This window comes from Atractosteus spatula, chromosome 11, assembly GCF_055471065.1.
Source record: "Atractosteus spatula isolate fAtrSpa1 chromosome 11, fAtrSpa1.hap1, whole genome shotgun sequence".
Classification (NCBI taxonomy): Eukaryota; Metazoa; Chordata; class Actinopteri; order Semionotiformes; family Lepisosteidae; genus Atractosteus; species Atractosteus spatula.
The window spans coordinates 66,737-86,853 of NC_142716.1; the positions used below are offsets into that span (position 1 = coordinate 66,737).

Consider the following 20,117-nt stretch of genomic DNA (forward strand, 5'->3'; position numbering starts at 1 on the left):
CTCTGTTGATGATAGGATCCTTATTGAAAATCCTGCATTTGGACTATCAAGAAACTGAGAGCAAAAAGTGAAAATCGCTTTTTCAGAAAAGTTTTATCTTATGTCTGGAAAGGCAGAGAATTCACATTCTTCCAATTTTTTAGTAAAGTCTCCTGGGCAGTAAGTGCTTTTAGAGCAATGATTGGAAAATACAGCTGGATGCTTCATTGACACAACCTGCTGTATGTGAGTCACCTTGCCACCTGTGTGCAATAATACCTCAGTATTTGTGTACACCTGCTATGCCACAGTAAAATCAGAAGGCATTAGCTCATGCTGAAGGACATGTGACTAGTGAAATGAAAGGACAGTGTAGGACCTTTTTGGATTATTGTTTGGAGGTGATGCAGTAAAATCCCTGTGCGATCTGTGATAAACACTGCCAGACATCACCATATAGTTTCTAACTGTGCAACATGTGATGGCAAAATCAGCCAAAAAGGTGTGTTGTGCTAGAGAACAAAGAATTCAGATGCATCTAATTATATTAACTACTTGGGCATATTCTTGGCAAAAGGTTTACAAAATCTTTACAAATCTCTTTACTTTCTTATTTTCATATATTCTTGGCATCCCATTCAGGATGCAGTCCCATATTCTGCTGTAGTTTCTGCAACCCCCACCAGGAATAAGCATCTTTACATTACAATAGCTTGGCTTGCATATACTAATATATTAATGTGTGTCTTAAACATATAACTGGTTAAATATTCCTATTACAAAAGCATATTTCTGTAGTACTATATATTGAGAATATTCAGGATTAATTTTAAGGAAGACATTGCTCAGATGGTGCCTTTAAGGTATGTATTTATTACTTTTATTTCCGGAACTACAATATGGCATAATTGTCAAGAAGATAATTAAACCAAAAACATACAGGCTCAAATTTGTACTCTGATTAAGAACATTGACTTGTGCAAGAACAAGCAATGTGGGAATCCATTGTTTCTTCCAAATCCTCATTCTTCTGGCTGAAGTTTCCATCCAGAAGGTTCACAACAGTGTCTAAAGAAAGATGAAAAGGATACACGAAGTTAAGATCAAGTGTTTATTTTTGTGTTTTCAATATTAATATTTGTAGGTCTGTGCTATTGAGCACACCAAACAATCTGAAGTGTACTAGAAAGAAAAAAGGAGCACAAAATTTGGGGATTCAAGTAATAATTCACAGTGTTCTCATTACTCACATGATTTCAGCACACAGATAATTTTACACCTGTAAGTATAAAGTTTTTACCTATAGGCAGACAATGGAAGCCCAATCTGACTGGTGTGGTGTTTGTGGGGGTACATCCAGACATACACTGAAGCACAGGGTCGGTGGAGTAGCACTTGACATCCTTTCCATGAAGTGCGGTCTGTTTGTCCAGTTTCACAAATTCTCGCTTCAACTTACAGTCTGACAACACAAATCAGGTGTTATAACATTTAATTAAAAAATTAATATGGTTTTAATATTTAAATGAATACATTCTTTCTATGTTCTTTGGCATCATATACCAAGAGATATTTAAACATTCTGCAGTAGTTCTGCTCAAATGATTTACAAAAGTAAGATCACCATGGAATTTTAAAAATGAATAATTTTAAACCTAACATTTTAATAAAACTATTGTAATTGTACTTTTCATAAAGTAGTGTAAAACATTGTAGATATATATTAATTCAGGTGGGTAGCTGCGTCAGCATGTGTAGGCTGCAAAGGAACAAGTAATAGGTTTATTCCATGCTGAAAAGAGAAGAAAGAAAACAACATTTCGGCCTTGGAGCCTTCGTCAGGTGTGAGAAAGACAGAGCAGTAAGCAAAGGTAAAGTGCGGGAGAACAAAAGCTGGGAGAGAGGAGGAGTGAGGGGTGGGAGCAGGGGACAGAAAGAGAGGCCAATCAGGAGGTGTGAAGTCAGGATAGGTGAAGAGAGGTGTGAAATGAAACCTACAATGAATAGAGAGAATTTAGAAGAACAGTAGTCTGTCGTCAAGAGAAGGGTTAAGGTGTGATCCTTGCTGCAGGATAATTTTAGTTCCTGTAGTCTTTCTAACTTTGAGCTCAGTTATGCATTTATCCACTTGAAGAACGTTTAAGTTCAATAATCAGTCACAATAATACAGTAACCTCTTTCTGAACGTTGGAAGTACTTTTTTTATGCAAATATGAGCACGAGCAGCAGAAATCAGGTTTTCACATACAGTATACACTATCAACAGATATTTACCGTCTTGGCAAGTGTCTCCTGTGATAACCCACGACTGGGTGAAACTCTCTGCACTCTTGGCAACACACCCTCCAGGCATCTGGTACTCACGCCTGGACTCCCCATCTCCTTGACCACACACACCACATGTCTTCCCCTTCATCGTACCATCCACCCAAATCTGTGACAACACATCACACCAAAAAAGTTCATTAGAAAAATCTTTGTGGGAGGTGTAATGTAACAGCTTAGTCTCTAGATTCATAACTGGTGGGTTGTGGATTCAAATCCCTACTGCAGACACTTCTGTTGTACAGTGCCTTGAATGAGGTACTTTACCCCAGTTGTTCTAGTCCTCACAGCTGTACTGTATAAACTGTAGCATTGCAGGGGTAGGCCCTGTGATTGACCAACAATCTTGTTCTGGGAAGTGGAGGGCTTTGAGCTCTCTGATTGCTTCAACACCTAGAAATCAGGATGCGTTCTGGCCCGATGCCATTGTGTGTGGATTAAAAGGAATTACCTATGTAGTTCTTTACAAAAACATGTATCTTTCAGTTTTATTTTTTACTTAAAAAGTACAGGATTATAACAAGAAAACATTAAATTTAACAATATGCCACAGTTACAATTCAAGTAAAATGACCATTCAAGCACCATAAAGGTTACAACCATTTTAGTCATGAATGTTGATGAATGATTAGACATGTCATTCAAAGTAATACTGAAATTGTTTTTAAAAGCATGTAATTGCTGAAACAGTGTATCTGACTAGAATAAAGTTTGTAATGAAATGTCCCAGGGTGACTGAAATATAAATTCAGCATTGTCTCCATTACTTAATAGGGCATTGTTTCCTTTTTTCTTTCATGTAGTTCATCCTTGTGTGCCTTTGTTTGAAGAGGGGTGTTCAGACAGGTCAAGCTTGGGACAGTGCACCAAGCCAAATATTAGACTTGTCCAGCCTTTGCTGGAACTTTAGACTTCTAAAGTTAATATTTTACATCGAAAGCCTATGGTATGGTGTTCCATCCCCAGATACTCTCACTGGACTAGGAGTATGGCCATAAAAAAAATAAGGTTTCAGATGATTACAAGTATTTTCATATACAGGTATATGAATGTAATCAATGTCTATACTGTATAAAGGAAATTCAAATTCTATAACAAAGAACATTGAAGACAATTATTTGAATCATAAATGGTACTGTGCCTTTTGTTGGTTCTCATCCATGTATACATTGCTTAGTCCAGTGTCCTGAGCAGTCAAAGAAACTCCATTACCTTCCATATTCACCACAATTCCTGTGTACCACAGAAATATTAAAATATTAAACAAATTCAATTATAAAATGTATTGATGACATGGTAAGAATTTTTTTTAATGAACTTGTAAGGCTACTCCGATGATGCAGACAAAGCAAAGAAAGAAAACGTGAACTGGTTCAAATCAAATAATAGAACAGGACATAACAGAATGGGGCCATGCTAACAAGTGAAAGAATCAGGCAGACAATGTTTAATCTCAGCTCAAAAAACTCCTGGATACAAATGTTCAGATCACCCTGCTAAGTAACCCATTGGCAGGTGCAAATACTTCTTTTCAATTGACTTTTAGGATTTTTGGAAGGTTCATTAAGATAAAAGTACTGTATATCCAACTCTAAGACTGTACAGACAACTGCAATAAATTGCTGAAAAATATTTTTCCAATTAACCATCTGTAATTAATCTTAAATAAATGAAGCAATTCATTCAGAGAGTAAATATAACAGTCATGAGTGCAGAGGCGCCAATGAAAAATCTTATTGCAGAATAACGTAAGATATTAAGTTTCCCCAAAACAATTTCAGACATCATCCTTGTAATGGGGAGTACAAACAGCAGCAAATACCTAGAAGAACATATAAAACTAGATATGTTGCTAATATGGAAACCAAGTCTAGGCTTAATTTTAGTTTGCAAATTATTATATGTGATGTAAAGACATATGTCCCAAACGGTTTCCAATCAAATACCTAAATATTTTCAAACTATAACTTTCCCATAGATTAGTCTTAGAGATAAAATCGATTGTATTTATAAATTGCTTTTTAAGCCAAAAGATCTCATACTTAATGTGAAAATGTTGTGATCCATCTCCTAATCATTTCATACAATTCAGGGTTAAGGGGGGAGCTGGAGCTTATCCCAGCAAACAATGGGAGCAAGGTGGACAGGTTGCCGATCCATCACAGAGCACTCATATACAAACTTGCACACACTCCCCCCACAGTCAATTTTCTCAGAAGCCAATTAACCTACCAGCATGTTTTCGAGTTGCGGTCAGAAACCAGAGGACCCAGCAAAAACCCACACAAACAAGGAGAGAATATACAAACTCCACTTCAAATAGCACCTCAGGTCCAGAATTGGACCCAGGTACTCAGTACTGCAAGGCAGCAATGTTTACTATTTCACCACCATGTCACACACTGACAGAACAGTTCAAATTATTATTTAATACTACAAATGTAGTTTTTGTTATACTTTAGAAAGACATGTTATTCACAGAATGCAAGCTGAATTTAATTAAAACTAAGCTGTAAATAATTCATGTTTAAACAGTTCTATTCCTTATTTAATTCAAATTTGATTAACTAGAGCTATTTCTCAAATAAAGTATAGCTGTACTAACCAGAATCATCTGTGTAGGGAAGGTTAGGGACCTTCTGTCCATTCACAAATACTTGTACTGGCTGTCCAGCCTGAACAACTAGCTTGATGTCCCTTTGAAAAAACAGACATTTTATATGCTGGCATATCCAACATTTACAGTATAAGTAGTGAAGAAAGTGTTTCAGAACAAATGTACCACATTATCACCTTACTAGAACAATACAAAATTATTTTAATGTATTCTTTTGTGGACACAAAATTGCATAGTACAGGAAATATTTATTACAACAACTTCACCTGAACTACACAACTAAGTGGTGTGCATACTTACTTATCATCCAAGCTCACAAAAAGAGATCTGTAGTTCTCTGATTCCTTCTGCTTCAGGATCACTATCCATCTGAGTGCAGGAGTACAGTCCTGAGCCAAGACAATCTCACAGGAGTCAGGCAATTCTGTCTGGAACCTCACCTTGTTGAAAGTGGTGATGGAGTTTTGTTCCATGACACACTGACCTGAATTTCCAGAATAACACAGTGAAAACCAATATACCAAAGTTCAATATAAAACAGAAGTGAAGAATATGATTCCATGATATCTCATTAAACTATACAATATAGTGCTGCTTTCTTATGTTTCTATTTCTTAGTTGTAATTTAACTTTTGTGTTAATTAGTTTTTAATTTTATGGAAATTGAATAAAGTATTAACCTTGTATTTAAATTGTGGCAGCAGGCCTGTAATTAACAGTACAGAAAAGACATCCAAATTGTGAATAACATCAGCGTAAATTGCTGCAGTTATGTTATGTGTCTCCCCAGTAGCTCTAGGCTCAGAAGAAACTCTAGCCATATATGAGTGAAAGATTGTTTAGGATTGCATCATAAACTAGATTTGGATTTATTTTAGTTTTGTATTTAAGTTTCTTTGTTTTAATTTATTTTTCCATGTGATACTTTCTGAGTGAACAAGAAGAGACTCTTGTTAAGACATTTATTGGCTTCAATATGAAAAACATTTAGAAAGGGCATATTGGACGGTGCTTTGATACAATTCTATTTTTATCTTGTAACTTTCATTAACTTAAAGCATAACATCAACCAAATGGGCAGAGACTTAGTTACACACATCCACAGAATTTAAATGATATTAATAAATCAACTGAAACTATCAGTTTATTGATAGTTTAGATTTCATATACAATTTTCTCAGAAATTAGGAATTGATTTTTAATTTTAAGTTTTTTCAAATGTTTACAAACCTGATAGAGATTCAGCCAGTATGTAGGGAATGTAGTTAATGACAGATTGCTGAGATTCTAGTAATGTATTTTGTCCAATAGGCAATGTCACAGGGACACTCACACCCTGTGTGTACAAAGTCATCTACAAGAAATAATAGGGATCTGTAAGCAGTGAGTAGAATGGATTTGGACAGGTTAAAGCTTTCTAAGCTGTTTAGACATTTTACCTGTGGTGTCTTAATTACTACATCAATGGTTCTCGGAGAAGTTGATGCAAGAATAAGTGAAACTTGTCTGGATGGGTTTCTTTTTGTTTCCTCTGAAAAGCCAAGCAGTAAAGCAGCACCTGGAATATATTCAGCAACCCTACAAAAGGGACAATATCTTCATATATTAATTTTTTAAGTGTCTTTATGGATGAACATATTATACATGTGGCTTTTCTAAATGTTCCTATAGCAAAGAATTGCTATTAAAAACAACTTCTAGCTGTACTGATAATACTATCATAACATAAGTGCTAAAAATAAGTGCATGTCACCAAATCATCTTCAGAAGATTGGACCTCATTTGATTTTCATATATTCTTACTGTATATGAAAAGCAATAATAAAAGTATTTGTAACCATTAGCAGGAAAGTCATTCAATTTTGCCTGAAAAAGAACACATCCATTTGAGTTCTGCAGATAACAATTTAAACAAAGACAATATACTAACATTTCTGCATATTCCTGTGCTTGTCGGGGAATCCTGCGCCACTTTATTTTTAGTTGAACTGCAGGGTGATTTGCCAAATGACCAGTCTTTTCCTTGAAAGAAACTTTGTGATCCTGACATTCTTGACCCCATTTCATTGCCACCTGGATGAAGAGAAACACAGCAGACAGGTTTTATATTGCTGATGATAAGATGGATATTGTAAATTTTTTAATACATCCTTCTTACTATAACTGCAATATGGAAAATAATGAAGATATGGAGAAACAGGAAAGGAATATAGAAAAGAAAAAGAGAACAAACTCTTAGAGGTTGTTTGTGCTGAATGTAGAAAATCAAACATAAAGGTTAGTGGAAGAATGGGAGCAGGGCACAGGTCCCAGAAATAGAAAGCATGTTCTTTAGAAGAATACCTCAAGCATACTGTCCCACTTCATAACTCACCTTGATATTATATGGTCTATACTGAACTGCATCCACACAGATCTGCCATTTACTGTTCTCTGTGAGATCAGCAGTCATCACTTGAACTCTGGATTTAGCTGAGGAAGGATCGTGATACAGCGCCACTTGGTACCCTTGCTGCTGTCTATCACTCCTAATAGCTCGGAGAATGATGGCCAGTATAGGTGGCATAGAATCTCCAAGAAAAGCAGACTGTATAAGAATATTTGAGAGAAAAATTAATTTTAACAAATAAAGCAACAAAAAACATTTAAGAAACCAAAAACCCACTCACTAATTTTGATGTACGTTACAATCACTTTGTAATTATCGTGTAAGAAAAAAATGCTTCCAAAAAAGACTGAGGAATACATTAACTGACAGAAATTGGCTTTTAGTTAAGATTCTGAAAGTGATTAAAGAAGCTTAAAAATTACATAATTTCAGAAAATATTGAAGTTAATTTCTGTTGAAAAGGGAACTTAGATTTACTGTACATATAATATGGAAAATATATGATTGAACAACAATCAGAAGTAAAGGATTTTAAGTGTCCCCCATGATATAGTTTCAATATGTTCTTTTCAATGTGTTTAGTACTGTCTCTGTTTCCCTGTCTAAAACCGGGATCCATGTTGTTGAGCATCAGGAAACGAAAAACATCACTTGATCAATCTGAAACAGGGCATTTACAAATGTTTTTTACTAAATTAACCAACCTTTTGATGTCCAGTTTTACGTCTGCTACTACTACTGCTGGAGCTGCTGGAACTGCTGGATGAGAACTTGTTTTCAGTGTTGCCTCCGGACTAAAATAGAAATGATTCCACCAAATTATGGTCCAAAACAAAATGAGCTGTTTTGAATGCTTATGATGATCTTTAAAAATTCTGAAGTAGTAAAACTTGTAAAACATATAATTAATCAAACCTTTGACTTTATTTTTACCTTATTTTGCTGCTATTGCTGCTTAAATGTTTTTGAATTTGTTATATGTCACAAATTTTAACTGCATCATTTTCTGAGTTGCAATTTAACACATAGAGGTAATTTCCAAACTGCAAAGACCAAAGAAAAAAGAAAAGCAATGATTTGACTCTAGAGCCTTCTTCAGATGTGTAGCATTAACCTTTGCTACTTTTCATATTTTGAAACAGAGATATCTAGGGATAAGATGAAGGAAGGTGAATATTCCAGCTATATACTGTATCTATTCAAACACTTGGTATGGATGTCTGTTTCTGAATTTTCTAAGAATAAATGAAGATTTTATTCCCCTGTGTCCTACCTTACTGCGATGTGACTGGAACTTATATGCATAAATTTCTGGGCATCCTTGTTCCTGTAAAAACAATAAAAATAAACAAATATTGCCACTCTGGAATTTGTCCAGAGAATTTGCATGGAAAATATTTTTTTTAATTTATATAAATTCATTTAACACAAAAAAAATTACTTAACCAATATTACCACAAATTAATCAAAATTAGAGTGGGAAATTTTCTTTATAACATTATTTTTCTTTCAGTGTCTTATCCAAAAGAAAGAGGTAACCTTCAAATGGAATAAAGATACTGAATCTGCAAAAGTGACATGACAGAGTTTCTGCCATCTTAATTTAAATAACTTCAATAATAAAAACTTTAAGTATCTAGTGGCTCACCTGACTGGACCATCTACTCCCAAGAGAGCTGCTGATGCTTGAGGATCTTCCAACTTTATGAAACCTCTGTGATCTGTTAGCATGTGAGGATCTTCTGCTACTGCTGCTGCTGCTGCTGCTGCTACTGCGTCTGCTGCTGCTGCTTCTCTGCCTGTAACGTGGGTTGTTTTTATCCCTGTTCTGGCTTTGGGTTCTGTGACGCTTCCTCCAGGAAGATGAGGAGGAGGAAGAAGAAGATGATGATTGGGAGGAGTGGTGGCCAGTACGAAGATTCTCACGAAGTTTGGAGTATCTGCTGGAGGAACTGCTAGAGGAGCTGTTCCTGTTGGTATTACTGTATGCAGAACTGGAAGAAAGACTTGAAGTTTCATTTGTTCTTTTTTTCTGTCAAGAAAAAAGGAAACAACATAATGAAAAATACTGTTAAGTGACCATTCAAGCAAGGTTCAAATTTCCACTTCAAAATATATGAAGAAATTTTCAGTGTTTTCTCTCCAGTTTTAATAAAGCGATAAAACATATTTCACCAATAAGGAACAGGTAACAGGCTGAAAAGAAAAGAAAGGAAACACGTTTTGGCTGAGGAGCCTCAGGCTCCATGGCCTTTCTTTTCTTCTCAGCAGGAATAAACCCCTTTGCAGCCTATGCATGCTGATGCAGCTACCTACTTGAACTATTTCACCAATATCTACATATCTGCTCTCCTCCCAGATATGTATATTTGAATAAGAAAACAAAATCTAATTTTCTAGTAAAAAGAGGCACACAGTGTTCTTTTCACATCAGCACTTAGTGTAGTGTGGATAGTCATTGGGACTAATGGGACTACACACCCTGGAAGTATTATGGCCATACAATTTCTTCCTTTATTTTCACGATCCCTTTTAAAGAAACTTAGAAGTACCACCTGTGTGTGAAGGATTTTCTTCAGCTTCAGAAGGACAGTCTTTCCTTGGGGAGTCACTTCTTCATCTTTGCCTGTGACTTTCAAGGATATCATTTTAATTAACTTTGAAGCTGCTTTTGGTCCAGTCTGAACCTCAATTTGTAGCCTTTCGATGGGTTCATCTGTGTGATCTGTAAACCACAGAATGTTCCTTATTTAGACTTATATTTTGTTGCTGATATATGAAAACACTCATAAACATACAGTAATGCTCCTGTCTGATGACTGTAAAAATGGTTCTAGTTATTCTAATAAAAGCATTACTGGTGTTTTCCAGTAAAGTGTATTATTAAAAAAGGATGATTATTACAATTAGTCAAAAACATCCTGAGATTTGTACATTAACAGAAATAACCCCAAAATAACTTAATTTAAAAATGTGGGACTGAAAAAATAGTACTGTGACATAAAATTGTTCAAATTGTTCAAATAACTGTTGTAACCCATGAATACTAACAGTTATATTTACATTTATACTACAAGCAAAATCCACCAAGAAAGTTACACCTTATATAACTCGAAGCAAATAAGTAGCGGCACCTGGTTTAAGCGTGAATTCAGCCAAATGGTCGCCTATTGCCTGGTAGAGGGGAGATTGTTTCAGAAAGGCAGCATTTTGAGTTCTTGCCAAAAAGCAGAGCTGGATACCAAATTTTCGAGTCTTAATACAGATGTGATGTTTTTTCTTTGATTTTTTTGTGTGTTGAGAAGACAAATATGAAAATTCCGATGACATGTACTCAGGGAAGTTTTTAGTCTGGAAGAAGACAGAAAAACCAAGAATGTTGAAAAATGAAATTACCAGATATGGAGTGTTTATCAGAAGCAGCAGTTTTAACAATAACTTACCAAGTCCTGCTGATGTTGTGAAGAATGTTGTGCTTGAGAAGCGAAGTGTTCCTTTAAGATTTTAAGCTGTTCTGAATCTGGCACAATAGGTGTCTTTTTCTCATAGTTTCCTTGTACAGTTCTTGTTACAGCAAAAGCTTGTGCACTGTGAAGTCAGGAGAACATTTTGCATAAGGAAGTTTTGCATAAAAATATGCAAATTGATTTTCGAGTTTATTATACAGAGTGAATTCATTAAAGGCAAACTACTGGTTTGAACACAGTCATAAACTGTTTTTTTGCACAATGTACTATTTGAATGCACTTTAAAGTGTTACAAATGGGATTACAAAGAAGCTATAGGTGAGAGACAATGTTTTCTACAAGTCAGCTTCTTCTTCCTACCTTAAGGACAGAAGTTTCTCCTCTTGCTGGCATGGCAAGGAATCTACTTTGAAGTTCTTTTCTTTCATGTCAATCCTGGCTGTAAACGTCAGTGGAAGTTTTATATGGCCTTTACTATATACCTCCACTCCTGCCTGAATCCAGTGGGTGTTGATGCCCATGACTGCAATTGTGTGCAAAGAGAGGCTAAAATATACGAATAACACCAAATTAACCTGATTTGTCTATATTAGAACTCCACATCACAACATTACATCTTCTTTCAGTGAAAAAGTGAAAAGTAAAAAAGGCACACCTTGAAATTACTTCAGCTTGCACCTGGACATTACTGTTCATAAGCTGAGTGATTCGGAAATTGTCAGTAGCAGGAGGTGACATCTCAGTTCGCACTTTATCACAGAAAAAAAATAATAATCAGGCGAAAGTCAGTAGAATGTAATAATTATGTAGCAATATATGTGCCATTAATAACGATTCATACTCTGTATTACTGAGCACCTTAGACACAGTATAACACTAAATATTTGTGCATTAAAGTAAATAGATACAGTTTTATCTGTCCCTCAGGTTCATTAATTGTTTTCCACGCAATTATGTTTTTCTTACCGTTCACTGCTGCATTCACCACAGCAGCAGAGTGAAGACCCAGCTCCATGGGAAGCCCCACACAAGTTGGGACAATACGACGCACTTCAGAGGCCAGCAGGGACTTAGACAACTGGATCGCAGCTCCATCTTGCAGCATCTTCACAATTCTCTTCAGAATTTCATGTCTGTCTATGGGCTCAGAAGCCAACTACAGCCAAAAAGAGCAGAGCAAAATTGTAAATCCAGAGTTCAAATTAAAGAACAGTAATACAGAAAGACTGGATACCAATAGTGACTCCTCTTCTTTCTTTACCTGCATTGCATATTCAATTCCACTCTTCTGGAGTGCATTGAAGCAGATCTCTTGTCCAAACAGTTTCATGTAAGCGGATACCAGAGGCTTGTTTGAAGGAAGGGATTTCCAGTCTGAGAACTGCATTTATATTAAGAAAATAAATGAACGTGTTAGTGTGAGTTTTCGCTTAACTACTGCAATCTATTGTAATATTCACAGATTTATAACAGATTTGAATTTGTGCCACTGTGTCTGTATTTTTAAGTAATTATTTATATTCAGGCAATTCATTTATTTAAGAGATGATTTTAACAGGTGAGGAATGAATAAAGCTGCAGTTTGAGCTTTATTTATTAATTAAATATAATACAATTATTGTAAGTGATTAATTGTGATTAATTAAATACAATACAATGAAAAACAAGGTGAGCTCAATCCTTTAAGTCTTCTGTCACAACAGGTTTATCTTGTCTCATCTGTCCATAAGATTTTGTTCCATAAGTCCCATTACCCATCTTTGGCTTCCAAGCAGATTGTAACCAATCTTTTCTGTTTCAGCTCTGAACTCTGGAGGTTGTTGGTGATTTAAATAACAGTTGTTTCAGGATTTTCCGTCAACATCTCTAATACATTTTCTCTTATTGACTTGTTATTTGTTATTTTTTTGGTCGATTCCATTTTTGTTAATTGGTAAATGTAACCATGGTTTCTGCTTTCCTCAGTATAATCGAAACAATTGATTCTGTGATATATTTCTGATTTTCTGATTTTTTCTTTTCATTTAGCTTCACAAATGTTTCCTTTTAAGAAAGTTCTTTGGTTTTCATTTTGAGTCTAAGTATAAATGGACTCCAAATTGAATATCAACACTGAAGTCAAGTGAAACAGGTAGATAGGCATTGCTCAGTGCATTGAAGATCTTTTTTGATGGGTCCCTAATTGAATGACACCAAACACCTGACTGTCAAGAAATATACAATTGTCTTAATGCTTTTGCTACAACAGAAAAGAGGTTCATCAATTTGGTTAATTCACCCAAGAAAAACTAAACTAAAATTAAAATAATAACGAGCTTTACTTATTCAATTTGCACAAGAAACAATTACTATTAGATTTAATAGTGAAAATACCTGTTTAGGCTTCACTTCAATAATACTTTTCAAGGGCACTCTGATTTGCATGTATAACCAATGCGTAAGAAGAATCTTTGTAATTAATACAGTGTACATTTTAAGGTTGTGGTTAAACTTTTTTATTGTTTTCTAAGATAGAAATGCACCAAAATACTTCATTAAAGATTTCAAATTTAAATTAAATATTCAATCTTTACACAAGGAAGAACTGCTTAAAAAGCACTTACAGCTTTCAAGATACGTTGGATTTTGTTCATTGTAGAAGAACCCTGGACTGACACATGTTTCCTAAGCAGCACTTCATCCAAACCTTCAGCTCGTACTCCAAACTAAATGAAACAAAGCATCATTATTTGTTAAACCAAATCTTATTTTTAACAGTAAAGAATCAAAATGGGAACTGTGATTCTTACCTCAAGAAGATCTGCTGCCACCCCAGAGAAGTATCCCCGGATCTTGGACACCAAAGCTCTTGGCACAATGCTGGCAGCATCATTGATGATGTACAAACTGGCAGCAGCACCAGCCATCAGTTGAGCTTAAGAAAGGAAATGGCAATTTAGTCAATCTATTTCTAGAGCATTAAATTTATCATGAGGTATGGTACATCACATGTACTATTAAGATAAAGTATATTCTAGTATACTATCTTTGCAAAGTCCTTTAATTATCATAATCTTAACAGAAGGAAGAGAATTGTCATTTCTGAGAGTACATTACTGATATAATCCTATATAATATAATTTTTATCATTTAGTCTCCACTATAATAAAATGTTAATAGATTTTAGGAGAAGTGGTAATAGTGGTGATTTGTTATGCTTACTTTGAAAAGTGTCCAAATGAAGGGCCTTGCTGTAGCGGTAGCTCATTCTGTCAAGTTTGGGACTCAGCATTTTTACAGCAAGATTGCAGGCGGCAGCACTATGCAAGTACAAAGCAAAACAAATGGATAATTCAACAAAAAATACTTTATATGCATTAATTCAAGACAAAATAATGAATGAATTCTTACACTGGGGCATAGTCCGGAGAAGTACTCTTTGTTAGAGCTTTCATATGGGAGTAGGTAAAACTGGCCACTTGAAGGCTAGTTTCCTTCAGCAGGGCATCAGCAAGTGTTGTCACGAGAGCCATGGAAGGCTTGGTCTCAAACAGAACCACACAGGCAATCATGCGCACCTCAGGGTTAAGAGCTCTGTCCATAAAGATCTGCAGAGTGACTTCCTGGACCTGGGTAATGTCATAAAATGTACGTGTTTCACAAATGTCAATCAGAAGCTCAAAGACAATAGGCCAAATATTATTCTTAGTGTGTGTGTACAGTCTTAACAGTTTCCATCTTTCATATTCATATATAACTGTACAACAATATTTGATAGCATCTTTAAAGTGTTATGTATTTACTGTATATTCTTTCTTACTAGTTACACATTGCATTGCATGTGATCTGAGACGTTCTCAATTGCTTTTGTCAGAATTTAGGCTTTGCTATGTTGACCTTTTATTCAATGTTTTATTCAATCAGATAAAAGGATTGTCCAAAGGTGGTTGAAAGGAGATAAGAAGCATATCAGTATTGCAAAACATGATAATGCAGGGATCAATCAGCTCCATTAACTATTGAAAGTGATGTGTCTACATTTCTCACCTTTCTGCGATCCTGCTTTGCAATATTCCTTAGGGCCATTACTGCATCAACCTGCACTTTGACTGTGAGGTGTGAGGCTCCAGAAGAGAAACCTGGCAAGAATTTCATGATGCGCTTGATACTAGAGGGCTGCCCTGCATTCCCAATGGCCTTAAGGGCCAAAACAATCTCCTCTTGGTGGGCTCTGCTGGCAGCTTCTGTGGCAAAGTTGTGGAGGGGCTGAGGAAAAGAGAAGTTCAGAGACAAATAATATAATTCTTTGAATACTAAGTGAGCTGTAAAAAATAAATTGAAAGATGACTAATTACCTCTAAAATATTCTCAGGACATCTACTGTGTTTCTCACAGTACTTGTAAACCAAGGACCCATAACCTAGCATGGCTATTTTGTGGAGGTGTGGCTCTTGTTGAACACGGTGAGTCTGTACTAGTTCCTGAAATTACAACAAACGATGACTTTGTTAAAATAATTAAATGAACACACAAATCTATTTCATATATATTCAGTGGAAACAAAAAGGAGATAAAGATACTTTATTTTACTTTTTCTAAGACAACACCTCGAATTTTAAAGTCAGTTTTAGAATTTCAAAGTAATTTTTGGGAGTACCAAAAGTACTACTTCTAGTGACAGTTGGGACATAAGGCTTACTGCACACCTGATAAAGGAGTGTTTAGGTGAAAAAAATCTATAATTGCACAGAAAGTACAGTATGTCAAGAAAGTAATCATCACAATACTGGCAAAAAATGTATGGAACCCAAAGAAGTAAAAAACCTGATTCACTTAGAAATATACTGTGTGATACACAGAGAAATGCTAATACCTTGCATCTCATACAAATAGCATATACTCACAGCAGCAATTCTCATATTTTCAGAATCAGGTCTGAGCAGGTGCATTGCAATCATCAGTGTCTGAAAAGCTTCAGCTGATGTGATGTGTTTATTCTGGATCTTGTCCTTTAGAAATCTAAAAGCATGTAAATTGCCAACAGCAGGGATTGCATCGAGGATCCACCGTCTTACAGAAAAGAAGGAAAAAGGCAGGAATGAAGCAGCTAGTACTGCACTCAAATACAAATATCATTGGATACAGAGAAAGAGCTTTTTACCTGTAATTATGTCTGTTCTCAAACTGCTTCCAGATGGCCTCTATGTTTTGAAGACTGGCTATACGTAGCAGATGTGTAAGTTTAAAGAACTTAAAGGGAGCATCTTCATGAACTTGTTGTTGGTTATTCTGAACCAGATGGTGCAAAGTTTCCACAATCTACAGAACAAAAGTAAAAGAAACATTAATCATATAATCTTACAGAGGTCAAGCATGAATCTCAAAATGTATATTAACTTTTGGTACCTCTGTTTCAGGGTTCTTGGCCTTCAAGAGCTGAATTGGGGTCTGGAGAACTTCTGATGCAAACTGGTAACTCAGATGTCCTCGGTTTTCAAACTGGATTTCAGGCACTTTTATTGGGCTTTTCCGTATATTGTTCAAAACAAACTTTTGTCTGAAAGAATAACAGAATTTTTAAAGTACGGATATAATCATTTGTCCTTGTAGCCAAAAAAACATCTCACTCGGCCATTTCGTAAAAGAAGCTAGGATATTTTCTTCAAAACATAACATAGTTTGTTCTAGATTCCCTAACCGCAAAGCTTAATAAAAGAATAACAATAATACACGAGCAATTACTTAGTTCTCACATAGTTTAACAGCCAATGAAACCAGTAAGTTACAATACGTACTGCACACACATAAACATTTCTTTTCAGTTGTAAACATAATACTGCAATGAGAGTGACAACAGGGATTGTTCTTTTTCATAAAAAACATTGCAGAAAAGTAAGAAAACATAGCATAAAAAATCTAAATATCATTGGTAACAATCAATGTTTTTAATTTGTGGAGAGTAGTAACAGAAAGCATTACTTTTACTAGATTTTCAATAGGCATATCCCTACATACATTCTGTTTAAAGTATTCAGAATATGTATCTTTCAAACAGCTCTGTCTACAGAAGTTTTTATGTCATTCCTTTCAATGGCCATTAAAAATGTCAATGTAAGAACAAGGCTTAGAAATTACAAATGATCAATCACTACTGAATCACTACTATTTTGAATTAATATTTTTGTTTTCATCTAGTCATTATAAATGGAGCACAAAACATTAGGCATTAACTTTCATTTTAAAAAAAACATTGCAGATTAATTACATATTTACTGTATTCGTTTTTACTCTTTTAGTTCTCAATACTGTTTCCTTAAAAATCAATTTGGTAACTAAGAACCTTTAATTTCCTCAGGATGTCTTTGTTTTTACTTAGGCCAGCAATACAGTTCTTTCACACAGATTAAAAGACACTTAAATATTGTATACAGCTTTGGGGTCTTTTTGGTGCAAGAAGGTTGATGTCTTTTGTTAGCAGATAGTCTTTTAATATGGGTCATTTCATATTTTTAATGTTGTGAAGAATTTATAGAAATCACTTTGCTCACAATGTAATTTCATAATAATGGTTATATCACTAGTTCTGACTATGCATATAAATATGCTAATAAAAGAGCAATATGTATTTGCTGTCATAGAAAAACAGGACTATAATAAGTTTCTAAGTTCCTTATGATGTTTTAATTCCATGTAAGGCAAGCTAAATCCAATTGCTATTTTAATGCAAAAATGGCAAGTAAAAAAACTTACTTAAATAACAGTTCCAAACTGTTGTTTTGTGGACCTTGGAATATACTATGGAAAGGTTTTTGGTAAAACCAAGTACTATTTTAAAACTAAGTGCATTTTTAATATAACAATTCAATAGTTATTTTTGTCAGCACTCTATTCCTGCCTTGATGAGCACTTGTGCATTAACATCTGTTAAAGGAAGCAAAATGTTAGTTTATTTGACCAAAACTAAGAATAGAATTACGTCATTATTGCCTTTGTACTGTAGGTATGTTGAAAGACTAATTTTTTGTTTCAGTGTCAGGAAAATTATATCTTCATCATACCTTGCTTCCATATGTGCAGTTCCAGTCATTTCATTGAACGGTGTAAATTGGTAGACCTCCTGGGCTGTGGCTTCAGTGATCAGGGCTCTGTTGTCTTCAGGTTTAAGAACATAGGTATAGACAGCAGCTCCCCTTAAATTCTTTCCTTTCTAAGCAAACAAACAGGATGCATAATTGGAATTAACAATGAAAGTTTACAGTGAAATTCAACTTACTGTCCTAAATCATGATCTTTCCTGATATAATCTCCTTAGCTAAAAAAGAAACTATAGAAACTGTATATAAGCCCCTTGTCTCCTTTGCATTCATCTTTTGCATCCATCCTCTACCTCATCTGCTCCTTTGCAGCTTCCCCTTGGTACACTCCTCACTCCTCAGCCAGTTAGGTTATTCCAAGTTTAACAGATATTTTTCAATGCACTTAATTCTTGTGTTATTTCTCATGAAAACACAGAAGTTTAGCAAGATTAAAAATGTACAAGACAAAATTATTTTAATATCTTGCCTGCTGACAGTGAGCACAATGCTCTGTGTAAAACATGCCAATGTCCTTCTGTATTTTTTCTTCACAGTTGTTCAGATCCTTTGACTTGGTAATCAGGACACGCTCTCCCTTTAGATCTTCCTGGATCACATAGTCTGTCTTGCACACTCCCTGAAGCCCGGGCTGTAAACACAGTCATGGTATCTTAGTTGTGCATTCAAATGTAATTTGTACGTTGCAGTATGTTGTTTATAAAAACTTATACAGTTTGCTTATCTATGATTTACCTCTTGCAGTTCATACACATTCTGGGTCTTCTTGATGTTGAGCTGCAGCATGTTGAGGATGCCTTTCTGGATATTCAGAACAGTTTCAGTGATTTCAGTGGGAGCAAAAATCTGTCCCACACGACCACTGTTGTACTCAAATTTGATGGGAAACTGTAGCTGGTTGGCCAGTGTCTGTGTCACACTTTCCATGGGAGAGAACTGATCCTTAGGCCAAATTCCATTGTATTCTTTGATCTGAGGACTGACCAACTGTCAAGAAATAAACAAGGCATTATTGACAAAAATGCTATTTTTATTGACAGAAGAATTAGGGTTAAAAGAAAAAACACAAAGACTGTATTTACAGGAATAATGTTAATATTGACTAGTATTGAATACCCTGACATTGATCAACATGACTGAAAACTAATTCTTCTCAATAATACTGTCATTCCTTCTGCTTTATTTCACATGTTAATATGAAACAAAGCTCTACCTCATGGGTTCCAGACTCTGATCATCAGGATCCAAAATCCAGCACAATTTCTGTCATTTTAGTTATAAAACATTTCACCTAGGAGAAGGACTAAATTGATATAATGAAAGTTTAACTGGATTGATTTTTCCCTTCTCTTTAATCTTGAACTTTGGATAATTTAAAGAGAAATATAAATTCTGGATTCTTGACCCCTGTCATATCTGTATTGTACAAAGTATACATAGTAAATGTATAAGTAAATTTGTTTCTAATATGGATAAATCAACGAGAACTATCTATTATTTCTAGTTTATAATTTTAGTCAAACCTAAGAAAAAGTAATAAAGGGGTTTAGACCTACAATTTGCAAAAGTAATAATTGGGTTTACAAAGATTTACATAAACTTATTTTTTTAACATACCTTAAGGAAGTAGGTCTTCTGAGCCACTCCGCTAATTTGCACCTTGCTGACAATCTTCAGTCCCGCTCTCGCCAGCCCCTTCTCTGGCAACCCCGCCAGGAGGATGCCCTCATAGTCATACTCGTAAGTCTTACTGCCACTGTAATCAGGATCTGCAACACAAAATACTTGTCGATACCTACCAACGAGAACATGAACAGCACCGCACTGTCTGCAGCTCCTTACACTCTTCTGCTGCGGTATACAAAATACCTTGCATTTGTAGCTCACCAGAAAAACAAAATAAATTATTGATTTATTTCATCAGTTTCTGGGTTTGCAACATTTTAATCCCAAATACAAAAACTGTGTTAAAGATGTCCTGTAGATTTTAACCCTGTACTGTTATTTGATATAATTTGTGTACTAAAATACCCCCAAAGTGAGTTTTTAGAAATTCTTGTATGTTAGTTTTGTTAGGCTTTAAATATAAAAGAACACAGAATACAGTAAACTCACCCAATTCACTTTGGCTACAAGCTGTAAAGAAACCCCAAAACAGAATTAGGAGAAATTTAAAAAATAGGATATATAAGTATCTCTTCACATCTCCATTTTACAGTATACTCACCCACAAGGGCCACAGTCAGTGCTAGTAAGATCCCCTTCAT

At 35.1% G+C, this 20,117-nt stretch overlaps 1 protein-coding gene across 1 annotated transcript; it reads right to left on the minus strand.

Moving 5' to 3' along the window:
* Positions 1-940: 940 nt before the first annotated feature.
* Positions 941-20,117, minus strand: LOC148823241 (vitellogenin-like). Its single transcript, XM_088926856.1, has 33 exons — positions 20,078-20,117; positions 19,966-19,986; positions 19,468-19,619; positions 18,586-18,837; positions 18,320-18,481; positions 17,815-17,963; positions 16,163-16,313; positions 15,918-16,075; positions 15,661-15,826; positions 15,112-15,237; positions 14,804-15,022; positions 14,168-14,385; positions 13,979-14,076; positions 13,567-13,691; positions 13,381-13,482; positions 12,039-12,158; positions 11,744-11,933; positions 11,433-11,526; positions 11,138-11,323; positions 10,754-10,898; positions 10,445-10,661; positions 9,866-10,035; positions 8,015-8,080; positions 7,296-7,508; positions 6,852-6,994; positions 6,361-6,499; positions 6,152-6,275; positions 5,222-5,405; positions 4,910-5,001; positions 3,446-3,537; positions 2,254-2,413; positions 1,280-1,441; positions 941-1,047 (listed from the first exon to the last, which is right to left on the minus strand). The coding sequence occupies exons 1-33, from the start codon at positions 20,115-20,117 to the stop codon at positions 941-943; spliced, it is 4,743 nt and encodes a 1,580-aa protein (XP_088782982.1).

Coding starts and splice junctions, on each gene's coding strand:
- LOC148823241 (XM_088926856.1), bottom strand. CDS start 20,117: ATGAAGGGGATCTTACTAGCACTGACTGTGGCCCTTGTGG. Junction 19,987..20,077: donor ACTGACTGTGGCCCTTGTGG/GTGAGTATACTG, acceptor GTTTCTTTACAG/CTTGTAGCCAAAGTGAATTG. Junction 1,048..1,279: donor CTTCCATTGTCTGCCTATAG/GTAAAAACTTTA, acceptor ATCTTTCTTTAG/ACACTGTTGTGAACCTTCTG.